At 42.0% G+C, this 13,652-nt stretch overlaps 1 protein-coding gene across 1 annotated transcript in view; it reads right to left on the reverse strand.

Moving 5' to 3' along the window:
- The window catches only part of LOC117786932 (serine-rich adhesin for platelets), a 132,280-nt gene that overhangs the window by 99,522 nt on the left and 19,106 nt on the right, over positions 1-13,652 (reverse strand). Inside the window, exon 2 of the mRNA XM_034625357.1 lies at positions 9,348-13,611. Within this exon, the coding sequence (XP_034481248.1) occupies positions 9,348-13,611 (4,264 nt within the window). The remainder of the gene's footprint in view (positions 1-9,347; positions 13,612-13,652) is intronic.

A 13,652-nucleotide genomic window follows, 5' to 3' on the forward strand; every position in this document is an offset into this window, starting at 1 on the left:
TCCCAGAATGGCTCTAAAGATACTCGTATTTGGTGCTTATGTAATCAGGAGCACTTCTCAACAATGAATAAACGAGTATTTGCCTTTGAGTACACTCACACACACACACTCAAGTTTCTTTAGCTCATTTTGCAGTCAACAGGAGCATTTTTTTATTTTATTTTATTTTATTTTTTTGCGACTTTCAATGCAATCAACAGACACGAAAATTTCACTTGTCATAGCGAAGGATGAAACTTCAGGGAACATTAAACTCTTCCAGACCAACTGGCAACAACAACAACAATGAGATGAAGAAGAAGAAGCAGAAGAAGAAGCAGAAGTAGAAGAGGAAGAAGCAGCAGCAGCCACAAAATCCACACAATGACTTGAAACTACCGAAAAACCTCTAGAAATTCAAGTAAATGCAAATATGAGAGCAGGCGAAAAAGTGGAGAAGAAATGGAGGAAATAATACAATACAAAAAGTGTAGGGAATGTCTAGGCAGGAGATGCCGACACTCCAAAAAAGCAACAACAACAACAATGAGAATACAAAGAACAACAACTGAAGGATATGAACTGAACTTGACTGTGGCAACAACAACAGCACAACAACAACAACAACAAAATGCGTTGCAAGCAGCTGCTGCTGGTGCGTTGAACTTGTCTAACAACAAACAGTGCAAAAAGGGCTGCCTGGTGGGCGTGGCTTGAGACCACACTAGCGCCACACTAAATGCCACTTAAGTGAAATGAATTGCAAAAAAAGAAAAACAAAATGCAATAAAAACAAACTATCATCAAATAAGAAAATGTTGTTGTCCATTCCCTCTTCATTTCCTTTTCTCCTTCCTTTGGCCAATTTGAAAATGTCCTGAGAATTGCATACACTACAAAAATATTTTCTTTAATTTTCAATGCCTTTTTCAGTATTCAGACAAAAACTAAACTTTTCATTAAAAGCTTTCTCAATATTCGCAGATTTAACTTCATTTTTGTATCTACTCAGCTATAAATTTAAATTATATATAATATAATATTATTGTTAACTTTACTTTAGTATTTTATAAATTTATTTCAAATTATAAATATATTTTTTTCTGTCAAAACTTTTTTGGTGCACATTTAATTTATAAATTAAATTGTTTATTTTAGTGTTATATCTCTAAAAAAAAATTAACTAAAGAAAAAATGGAACTTGAGTCGCTAAATAATTATTATTTAGTAGTAATAATTTCGTTATCTTGTAAAAAAAAAACTATTTTATACAAAACTTCTCTACAAAAATTGAATTAAAGAAAATATTGAACTTGAGTCGCTAAATAATTATTATTTAATAGTTATAATTTCATTATCTTGTAAAAGAAATAATATTTTATACAAAAAATCTTAATCTTCTTTTTTTATCAGTGTAGAAAGACGCGTGCTGGCTTTAAGGACATGCAGCTAATATTAAATATTTGCATTGCAGGAAGACAGAACAAAGCTTAATGTGTTGGGATGCGTATATTCCTCACTTTCCCCACTCTTTTCAGTCTTCCTCTGTCTCCTATTTCAAACTTCCTGCCTCTTATCCCTTGTTTAACAACTATTTTAATCCTTTTCCCTTTTTATTGCATTGCAAGCGTGCTTTTTTGGCATTCCGGAAAATTCCTTTTAATTGCGGTTAACTTAACTTACACACACACACACATACACTCACGTAGACGCACCTTTTTAGCACTTGTCGCCTTTTCTTATATTTTCCTGCTTCTTCTTTGCTTTTATTAAACTTTGTCTGCAAATTATTTTTGTCTTTTTTTTAGTTTTTTTTTTACTCTTTCACTTTTTGGGCTTTTAAAATTTTACGTTATTTTTGTAGCCACTTTTTTTGTTGTTGTTTGAAAGTACGCTATTTTGTGTTGTGTTGTCTTGTTGCCACATGCAACTTATTTGTATGCGCAACGTGTTGCGAGCTGCTGGAAAACTCTGCGCGTACTGAGCGCTCGCAAAGTCGTCGAGAGATTTGACTTAATGTGACCAGACTGAGGGGCCAACACACACACACACACACACACACACACACACACACGCACAAATATGCCATGCAACAAACTGAGGCAGGTTACAAGTCCTGAGCTGTTGTGGGGGGAAAAAAACAGCTGATTTTGTAGCCGGTTTTCTAGTTTTCATGTTTTCAACGTAAAATCAACGGCGAATTCGCAACAGTCTCTCGCTCTCTTTCTCTCGATATCTCACTCTCTCTTATTTACTATCTGGTGCGCCTACACTGAGCGCAAACCCTTCAATAACTTCAAACACTCATAACTTTGTGATATCTTAACCGATTTCCATCCGGAATGTCATTTTTGTCATTATTTGGCCTCCAAATTAATTCTGCATTTAAATTTTGATCATTTAAAAAATTTGATATTTTTCAAAAACTTTGAAATCTCATAACTTAGTCAAAATTCAACCGATTTTCATGCGGAATGTCATTTTGATCATTATTTGGCCTCAAAATTGATTCTGCATCATAATATTGTTCATTTAAAAAAATTGATATTTTTCGACTATAAGCAGTATATTATCCATAATTTGCATACCAACCCCTTGACATTTTATCAAAAACTTTGAAATCTCATAACTTAGTCAAAATTCAACCGATTTTCATGCGGAATGTCATTTTGATCATTATTTGGCCTCTAAATTGATTCTGCATCATAATTTTGTTCATTTAAAAAATTTGATATTTTTCGACTATAAGCCGTATTTTATCCATAATTTGCATACCAACCCCTTAACATTTTTTCAAAAACTTTGAACACTCATAACTTGGTCAAAACTCAACCGATTTTTATGCGGAATGTCATTTTGATCATTATTTGGCCTCTAAATTGATTCTGCATCATAATTTTGTTCATTTAGAAAATTTTATCAAAAACTTTGAACTCTCATAACTTTCTTAAAACTCAACCGATTTTTATCTGGAATGTCATTTTAAACATTATTTGGCCTCTAAATTGATTCTGCATCATAATTTTGATCATTTAGAAAATTTGATATTTTTCGACTATAAGCCGTACATTATCCAAAATTTGCATACCAACCCCTTAACATTTTTTCAAAAACTTTGAACACTCATAACTTGGTCAAAACTCAACCGATTTTTATGCGGAATGTCATTTTGATCATTATTTGGCCTCTAAATTGATTCTGCATCATAATTTTGTTCATTTAGAAAATTTGATATTTTTCGACTATAAGCCGTATTTTATCCATAGTTTGCATACCAACCCCTTGACATTTTATCAAAAATTTTGAACTCTCATAACTTTCTCAAAACTCAACCGATTTTTATCCGGAATGTCATTTTGATCATAGTATGGCCTCTAAATTTATTCTGCATTCAAAAGCACTGTCCGTTTCTTAAAAAACTTTGAACTTAGTTGTTGTGTCAAGTAGTTGGCATCACTGGTCTCTGGTGTTTTCCGACTTGTAGGCTCTGCTCTCTTTCTGACATTTCTCTATCTCGCTCTGTCTCTCTCTCTTTTAGTCTCTATATCCCTCCATTTTTCTCTCTCTCAACCCTTCGCCGCATTTTTGTATCCCTGCGAATTCGCCGCAAGCACAGCCCTTAATCAAGTTTCTCTGAAGCATTTTTGTTTGTACCTGCGCAGTGGAAAACTCGCTCCCTTCCTTTTCCTTGCTTCTCCACTCTTCCACAGTGAGAATTTTCCGAACAACGTTTAATTTACATGCATGTTTTGTAGCCAACGGCGACCGCAAATGCATTGAACGCCACCAAATATGCTATGTCGCGGCATGCCCCCAATCTAGTTGAGTAGCATGCAAGCCCACTTCCACTCCCCCTCCTCCTCCCCCACTCAACTGCCACTGCAACCGCAAAAGGGGTGGGAAGGGGGAGGAGGGGCGCAACAGTAGCCCACACTTGACCGCTGGAATGCAACAGCAGCAACACTCGAAAACCACACACACACACAATTTCGCTTCAATGTGTGCAACATGCGGCGTATGAGTAATGTTAAGTTCTGCCTTCGGGCAACTGCAAAGCGACGCGTTGTTTCTGATAATAATTATCACTCACTACACAGACGACAGCCAAGACAAAGCGACAGACATTGAAAGGATTTCGCAGCGCATAATTAGGCGCACAGTCTACGAAACGCCCACTTGGACACGCCCACAAACTATGTGGCAATAGCTGTAAATAAAACTTAGGCAGCGAGGTGTGCTCTAACAGTTTGTTGAGAAAAAGTGAAATTTGTATAACATTAAAACACATCTTTGATAAGTTTTCTTTCTTTATAAATCTTAACAAAAAGCTTTTCCTACTTGAACTAAATTTTAGTACATTTACTAAAGGACTTTCGAGTCAGAATTTAAATAAATTTCACTGATCAACATAAAATACAGCAGAGTCTATATTTATTAAGTTTTTTTGAGATAAATTTTAGAACAAAAAAGTTTTTGCCGAAATAGATAAGTTTTGGAACTATAGATCTTATAGTTTAATGATCTTAAATTTTAATAAAATGCAGAAAATATACTAAGCATTCGAGTCAGAATTTAATTAAATTTCACTGATCAACATAAACTATATTTATCAATTTTCCTGAGAAAAATTTTAGAGTAAAAATTTTTTTTCTGAAATAACTTAAATTTATACCTAACAGTATTATAATCTTAAATTTTAGTAAAATGCAGAATATATGCTTAAATTCATTAAGCTAGAGAAAAGTTTGGATTACAGAGGAGTTTTGAATACTTTACGAACGACCCTCGTTAACGCTATCTTTGGGTATTCTGTCTAGGAAAATATATAACATTAAATTGGGTTAAGTAAGTTATGATTATTTCATAGGTGGGAGTGTTTTACTCTGAAGCCAGAGAAATCGGAATGGGGTGGAGAAGCCGAAAGGGGAGGGGGAGAGGGAGAGAGAAGAGGAACGAGACTTCTACACACATGCTCGTATTTCTAGTAATGTGAGGAAAGCCGTGTCTGTCTGCTTGGCTGTTGTTTTAGGCTGCCGAGGAGCCTTATTTATGACAAGCAGGCGAATTATGACCAAGTGTAGAGTCAGGACTGAAGAGAACCCCTGATATGAGTGGGTAGAGTAGGGTAAAGTACACGTACTTTGTGGGCAGAGTGACAAAAACAAATTAGAGCTGTGACATTTTTATTGCTATTTAGTTAGAACTCGGTATGGCATTTTGAGGTTATGTGACCCGCTTCAGGCAGGTGAATGAACTTCCGTTAGTTTCGCAAAATTCCGCCTTAAATTTCTACTATTGATTTCTCTAAATAAATGCAATTAAATTAAAGTCTTTTGCCTTGTCAATCCACAGGGAAAATAACATAAATCTCTCCCAATGTCCCAAAAGGAAACGCATTGAATCGAAACATCGTGATAAGCGACAACTGGGGAAATGTGAGAACTCAAGGACTAAATTTAGAAAAAAAACAACCAAACATTAAATTTATTAAGTATACGCAACTTGTGCCTTTGGGCTGTCAAAGACTTAAATTACCCATAAAAATTTGAAGCCTCATTAGCAATAATTAAGCAAAAATCTGCTTAAACCTTAAAGATGTCAGATGCCTAGAAAAAGGTCACAGGACTTGGCAGTTGAATGTCCTTTTTATGCCAAACAACAGACGTCGTCGAACCGTACAAACAACAACAACAACAATAACAATTGGAGTGCCAAGTTGGGTAGAAGAAGACTTTCGCTTTTTGTTGTTTTGCTTTAACATCTTTTTGCGCTTTTCTATTTACTTGACGTCTAGAAGCACATTTTAAGAAGGGGAAAGGGGCGTGGCAAGAAAACAACGCAAATAAGCATAATATCTGTAAATTTGTCGAGTTTCTATTGACTGACTGTCAGGCGCATTGAACTCCCTACCAAAAATTAAGCTCAAATACGTATTTGGGTCTTCGGCTAGCAAGAAAGTTATTCATTTATGTCTAGACTGTAATTTATTTTCACTCAAATATTTATTTAAATTTGTGTCTTCTCATTAAATAAGCAACATTTGTATTAAAGGTATCGAAAATACAAACTCAGTTGTATTATTTATACTTAAAATTTCAAGCCCAACGGCAAAAGCTCTCAAGCTTGACTTACGCTTGCAGCTTCATAGTTTACGCTTCAAAATTTACGTTTTAAGCGCCAGATGGCGCCAAAATATCAACTATTTTTTATTTAACCTCCTTAAAACTACAAATTTAAAATGTGAGCTTATCCAAGTTTCAAACCAAGCATAATTGTTGCTCGCAACCTTTTCGAGAACGAAAAGCTTTCGCGCTTGACAGCTTTAGCAAATACACAAACCCAAGTCGACTGCTGTAAAATATTAACATTTTGCTGTTAGCTTAAAAATACGTTAAACTATATTTAGTTAGCGGTTTTCATTAGCAACAACAACAACATTAAATGAAAACAAACTTGTTAATTTGATTTTCAATTTTGTATTTTTTTTATCATTATTAGTAATACTATTTTGGCCATTAACTGTAAAAAAGAGCAGAATTAGCTTTTAAATAGTCCAATTAAAAGCACATAAAATTGCTAACAAAAACACTAATTAATCAAATAAAAAAATATCAGAAAACTATAAGCTACGAGTTTAAACAAAAGCGAATTAGGCAAATTTCAAGCGCACAAATAAAACAAAAACAATGGACAATAATTTTGCACATTTTATGATTTTTAAATAACATTTTTATTATTAATAAGATTTATGTGTATGCATCGTTTGTATTTCTGTTTAAATAATAACATTTATAGAAAAATTATAGCGAACAAATTCTACGTAAATAAATGTAAGGAAAATCGTTATATTTGTTTTCATATTTCTGATAACTTAAACTATTAAATTTTGAGCTGAAAATATACAAAGAGATTTTAGAAATGTTTTATGATTAGTAAATATATTTAAATATAATATTGATATTTTTGTATTTTTTTTTTTTTTTTTAATTGATCGTTGCGTTTTTCGTTGGCTTAAACATTAAAAAGGGGTACAAATTATATTTATAAGTATTAAATAATTAATAGAACATATGTTATTAATTGAGTAAATATTAAAAATCATTGGCACAAGTTGCAGTCAAATTAACAATAAGAATTATTAATTAAGAAAATTATTATTGCAAACGATTTACAATATTTATAAACAAAAAAAATTAGTCAGGTTAGATTTTCGATTTGGATGAATGAAATGCTATTGCACAGTGGAGCAAAAACAATGTATGTGTGTGTAATACAATATAGTTTAAACGTAATTATAGAAATGAGAATACTTTTGGTTTATATACGTAAAAAGAAATATTTATAATAGCTAAATGTATATAAATAATATGATATTGCGGTTGTAACAACTTTATGTATGTGCCGCAACAATTTGCTCGATAATTACAACGATAATAACAAGAAATCAACATGAATAACAACAACATGTTGCATTTACAATAACGACAACAATCAAGTGGAAGCTCTCCTTCTCGCACTCTCTATCTCTATCTTGCTCTCTCAGGTGAGCGCAATTGCAACAATGATAATCACGCCAATTACGATCAAGCACAGTGTGAGCAAATCGTTTGGTGTAATCAGGCCCACAGTGCAGGCGACAAGTACGTGCTCAAGTGTTGTCAAACCGCCTCGCATTACGCCCCCCTGCCCCTGCCCCTGGCCATCCCTCGCTGCCGCTGGCGCTGCTTGCAGCGTGCGCACCTCGCCGAACACTGAGAGCGCCTTCGCACTTGTCGTCGGCTGCTCGTCGGCTCTCAATGCCGGAAGTCCTCGACGTAAGCGCGTTTCATTTACATCATTCGCTGCTCGCTTCACCTCTCCGCTGCTCTCCTCTCGCTCATTACGTGCTGAAGTATCCCTAATTGGCATATCATCATTGCCGGCTTCTTTATCACTCTCGTTGTCGTTGTCTTCGTTTCCGTTGCTGCTCGTTTTGTTGGCTTCGTCAAGTGTCGCCTCTCGCTCTAGTTTCGTTTCGTAACTGAGCTTCAATTCCGAAATGCTCAAATTTATTTGCGGCGTCTCGTAAACGACACTTTTTCTGCGTGCTGCTGACGTCGACGTCGACGTCGCTGCATCACATTCGTCAAGTTCGCTTTCGCTTTCGTTATCGCTATCGAATTGCATTTCTGCATCTAAAGCTTCTTCGAGCGCTATTTCGACTAGTCTACTGTATTCAAGTTCGTCTTCGTCAAGCTCGTTTTCGTCAAATTCTAGCTTGTCGTATGCAGCCTGCGTCGCTGCTTCTGTCAGCAATAGTTCAGTAGTCACATCATAAACTGCCTCACTTAATGCGAGTGTTTCGTCCAGTTTTAAAGCTTCAGTCTCTGCTTGCACTTTATATGCTCTCTCAGTATTTTTAGCTGTTTCGTCAAGTGTCTGCACTTTAGTTAAGAGCCCGCTCTCAGTGTTGTGCGCTGTTTCGTCAAGTTTCGGCTGCCTATGTAAGCAGTTGCTGTCTGTTTCGCCAAGTGTTTGCTCTTCAGCTGAAAGCTCGCTCTCAGTTCGTTTGTCCGTTGCGTCAAGTAACTGTTTTTCAGCTTCTATCTTGCACTTAGTCTGCCACTCACTTTCGTTAAGTTCTGCCTCCTCTCTCAGACTCTCTTGCAACTCCTGCTCTGTAGGCAAACGTGGAAATTCCTGCTCGCTCTCTGCAGCCCTAACACTAACGCTATCTTCCTCTTCCTTATCGCTAGCACTTATCGATACCTCGGAGACATAATGCTTCCTAACCTCAAAGCGACTGTTGTACGCAGTTTGCAGCTCAATTGAGGCATTTGCATGTGCGGCAAGTGGAAAATCAGCCAGACTGGCATTACCCGAATCCGGATTGGATGATGTCTCCTCCAGCGAACTCAACGAATCGAATTGGCTCATGACAGGTTCAATTGTAGCTGTTGTTGTCGATGTTGTTGTTGTGGTTGTTGTTTCCTTTTCGGGTTTATCCATCACAATGTTGATTTTACTGGCATAGATGCGATTGAAATTGGGTGAAAGCTTTAGGCTAGTTTCCGTTTCATCTTGATTCATTTCCAGCTCCAGCTCCGTCTCGATCTCTGTCTCTGGTATGGTGGCTAGCTTACAACTATGACTACTACAATTACTAGAGCTACGGGCACTGTCATTAGTGGGCATGGTTGGTATGGTTGTGGTGGTGGTAACATCAATATCAGACTCAGACTCAGGCTCAGGCTCAAGTTCAACATTCAAAACTGGATTAGTAGCGATAGCTTGGACGGCACAGCGGTTATTAGTAGCGTCATCAGAGCTGGCTTGGTCTTTGACTTGGTCAGCGGGAGCGGGAGCGGTAGCGGGTGCAGCACCTTTACCTGTTGTTGGTTGTAGTTGTTGTTTCTGGCGACGCAGCTGCTTGGGCTGCTCCTCAATGCCAAAAATGGCGGCCAGCTCCTCGCTAGAATTGTACTGTGATGGCGATGAGGAGCGTGCTCGACGCTCACCCACCGGCGTCAGCTGCAGCGGCGGCGGTGACGAAGAGGGCGTGGCAATGCTGGCGATTTGATTGTCACTCGACGTAGTTGCAGTGGTGCTATTGGTGGTGCTGTTGTTGTTGTTGTTGTTGTGAGTGCTATTGCTATTGCTGCTGAGCGTGCTCTGTGTGTTCGTGCTGATTGTGGTGTTATACGGCGTCGATTGCACCTCGTAGGATGTGGTGCTGAATGTCTTGATGGGATCTGTGCTGGGTGCATGATAATCGCTGCTCTGTGATTTGATGTAATCACTCGACGAGTACGGATTGAATGAGGTTATGCTCGAGGACAACGGACGACTGGCATTCGAGGGACTCGATGATTTGGCCAGGCAATCGCTGCTCGAGCTAAACGATGAGGCTGTGGTGCTAACGGTGGTTGCATTGCCACCACTCACACTGCCGCTGCTCATGCTGGGCGCTGTGGTGCGCTGATCATCGGTGCTGGATGTGGTGGTGGTGGTGCGGCTGGTTGTTATGGTGGTGATGCTGCTGTTTCCGGTTTGACGTGCCTGCCTTTCGCATTCCTGCATGATCTTATCAATGTCCTCGAGTGCTTGAGATTTTGCCTGTGCTCGGGTCTGGCTCTTGGTCTTGGTCTTCGTCGTCTTGTCCTCTGCAATGGGACAAATGAGAGTGGCATCAGCTTGGACAGCTCCTGCTCCCACTCCGCTCATATTACATCCGGAGAGATTGTCATAGTCCGGCTGTGACTCCGCCAATTCACTCAACTGACGCATGCAACGTTTCGCAATCGCCTCGATTTTATCCGATTGTATGGGATCCAGTTTCTTGATGAGATGCGGCATCACCAGCTGATCCGTGGCATGTTGTTGTGGCACTTGCTTCACCTGCAACGCCTCGTAGACCACCACAGGTGGTTCCGTCTTCACAATATCCTTGAGTATCTTGTCACACACGGCATTTGCCGCCTCGGAAACCTCATCAATGGCCCGTATCAGTTTGCCCTCCTTCTGCAGCTTGCGAGGATTGGGCTGCTGTTGCTCCTGCTGTGGATCCTGCAGCTCATCATTGTCGGGCAGCGTGTCTAGCAGCAGTTGACCACATCGCTTGGCCGCCTCGGACACGGCCTCAATCTGTTGCAGCTCCTGCTCCAGTTTCTGTTGCTCCGCATTCATTTTTGGCCTTGCCGCTGTGATCAATGCCTCCTTGCGCAGTTCCTGCAGCTCCAGGGACAACTTGATGCTGCTCGCCTGCGCATCCTGCGCGATCTTATTCAACGCATCCTCCAGCAGCGGCTCCGGCGTAAGACTTTTACGTGGTGCCGGCACCGGAGCCAGCTTGGGAGTCTCCTCGTGGGTCAGACGCTCGGGCAGCTGAGCAATGGCGCCACCCTGACTGGGATGCCGGAAGGGTATATGCGGCTTGCGGCTAGACTCTTCGTCCTGGGCTTTCAGTTTGCGCAGCAGATCCAATGTGGCAGGTACATCGCTAGTGTCGCTCGTCTCCGTTACGCCCAGATTCGACATGGAGCCGGCACGTTCAATGTTCTTCGTGAGCTCCATGTAACTGCTCAGATCGCCACCAGAAGGCTTCGCTGCATCCCGCTGGATGAGATTGTAAATGTTGGCAGATTGCGTGCGTGTTGCACGTTGTTTCTTCTGCATGGGATACACAAAACTGGACTTGGGACCCGGAGGATCTTTGCGCAATGCACGCACTGCCAGATCGTCCTTGACAATGTCCGGTGAGCCGCTCTTCTTCTTTGGCGCACGCACCGGCTCCACATGGAGATAATCGCTCTGAGGAGCTGGCACAATTGGTCCTACTGGGATGCCAAATGGTGGTTGCTTCTCTGCGGCACGATGTTGCAAGTTGCTCAGCTGTAGATTACGATAGGCAACATCATCCCGCACCGGATCCGGTTCTCCGGCAGGCGAATCCTCATCATCATACTCATCCGCATGGGCCAAGGCGAACTTCTCAAAGTCACTGGGCGTGGGACAACGAGGTTTGGGCTCTAGCTTGGACTCCAGCTTGGTTTCCACCTTCGGTTCGGCGGGTTCGGTGAGACCCAGGGATTTATAAATGGCCTCCAGTTCGTTGATGGCCTCCTCCAGATTGGCGGGCTTTTTGCGTGGAAAATAAATCGGTGCTATAGCTGGAGCGCTTGCCTTGCGCTCTGGATAAACTGGCGCCGGCGCCTGTTGATGTTGTTCCCGCTTCTCGGCCACATACTCCTCATATTTGTTGGGCAAATCCTCGCCAGAACGACGCTGATAATGATGCGGCATCGAATTGGTCTTGTGCACATCACGATGACGTATTTCCACATAATTTTGACTCGCCTGATCGCTGGGTTTGATGTGCAGACTACCATGGATGATCTGCTGTTGATCTGTAGATTCTGGAGCGGCTGCGGCGGGCGGAGCAGCTGCTCGCTTGGGTTTCTGCACCTCCGAGTACATGGGCATGGGATACGTGCGTAATTCGCTGAGCCGCGAGCTGGAAATGGAACGCGGTTTGGTCAAGAGCTGATGAGGACGCTGTGAAGGCTGCGGCTGTGGTTGCCAGCCATCGTTGGACGTGGGTAAACCACTTTTGGAGGTGCGCAACACGCCGCTGGAAGCGGGCACATCATGTACTCCAACTCCACCTCCCCCCGACTCCAGCATATGGATGGGTTTCCTCGAACGCGGTGTGGCATCTGCCATGTAATGGAAGTCAATGCCATTGGGCAGAGATTTCTTGCCAGGAAGCGCATTCCGCTCCGCACGCGTAATGAAGCGACGTCCCTGCTGTACCGGAGGAGCACTCGCAATGGAGCTACTCGGCTGTGAGTTGAGAGAGTGTACGGATTGATAATGTGGTGGCTGCCAAATGCGATCATCGGAGACACAGCGTCCACTTTGATCGAAGGCATAGGAAACGGGACGCAGATCACCCGAACTGGAGCCCATCACATGCACGCGGCGCAGTGGATCTCTAGGTGGCGGCGGTGGTGGCAGTGGTTTACTCTGCATCCTGCCATTCACATTTTGTAAGTGGATGTGGCTATCATAGCTGATGCTTCGCTTGCCATCGTTCTGCATGGAATTCTGCAAGGGACGCGCTTGTGGTTGCCACTGCACGTAGCCGGCAGCAGGAGCAGCCTGATAAATGGACAGCGGCAGCGGTTGCGTCTTGTAACGTTGCTGGCTGGGATGCGCTTGTGGTTGCTGCAGTTGCTGCTGCAGCTGGACGGGCACACCACCGTGACTCACCTCCCCATCGCGGGATAAACGCTTGTAGTATCGCTCATTGCGTGCCGCACGACTGCGTCGACTTTGTCCAGGTGCTCCGAACAGCGCTTGACCTCCACTGTGTATACTCTCATCACTGCGATACTTGGAGAACGTGGAGGAATTCAACGAGATGAGCTCCTCCTCGCTGGAGTGCCCGGCGGGCTGTTGACCCGGCTGCAACACCAGCTTGCCACGCTGTGTGGCACGTGATTTGTGTGGTGCCGCCTGCATTTGTGGATTGAGATACAGTCGACGATCCAAGGAGTTACTGGAACGATTTTGATAATAGCCCGGTTGATTTTGATAGTACGGCTCGGGTGGCACCATTTCCACCGGTAAAAAGAACTCGTTGTCTATGTGGGGAGCCGGTGGTTTAGGTGGTGCAACTACCGCCTGTGGTTGCAACACAATGTGATCAAAGCCCAAGGCTTTGTTGCTGCCACGTTGGGACTTTGCTGGATGTTTTGATTTGGGTTTCGTTGAGCTCTGACGCTGGGCGGGCACAAATCCGGCCTTGCGATCCTCCTCACTGGAACTGCCACTGCCTCCCTCCGCCTCCTCCTCCTCCTTCTTCTTGCGAAAGAGACGACCGAAGGACCATTTTTGTTTATTCGACAGCTGCTGCTGGGAGGAGTTACCACCTCCAAGACTCTGATGATGATTACGCAGACGTTCCATATCAATGTCTATGATGTGGTTGTTGTTCTCTGTGCTTGTTGGGGTTGCTGTTGCTGTTACTGTGTTGTTGTTGCTGTTGTTGTTGTTATTGGCTTTCGTATCGTCGTCGGCGCTGTGACGTTCATCGGTTAATTGCAGCTCTTTCGGCAGCGGCAACTGCGGACGCCAACTTGTTTGAACAGTCTAAAGAGAGAGAAGGAAAGAAAGAAGAAGAGAGAGAGAGA

This window comes from Drosophila innubila, assembly GCF_004354385.1.
Source record: "Drosophila innubila isolate TH190305 chromosome 3L unlocalized genomic scaffold, UK_Dinn_1.0 0_D_3L, whole genome shotgun sequence".
Taxonomy (NCBI): domain Eukaryota; kingdom Metazoa; phylum Arthropoda; class Insecta; order Diptera; family Drosophilidae; genus Drosophila; species Drosophila innubila.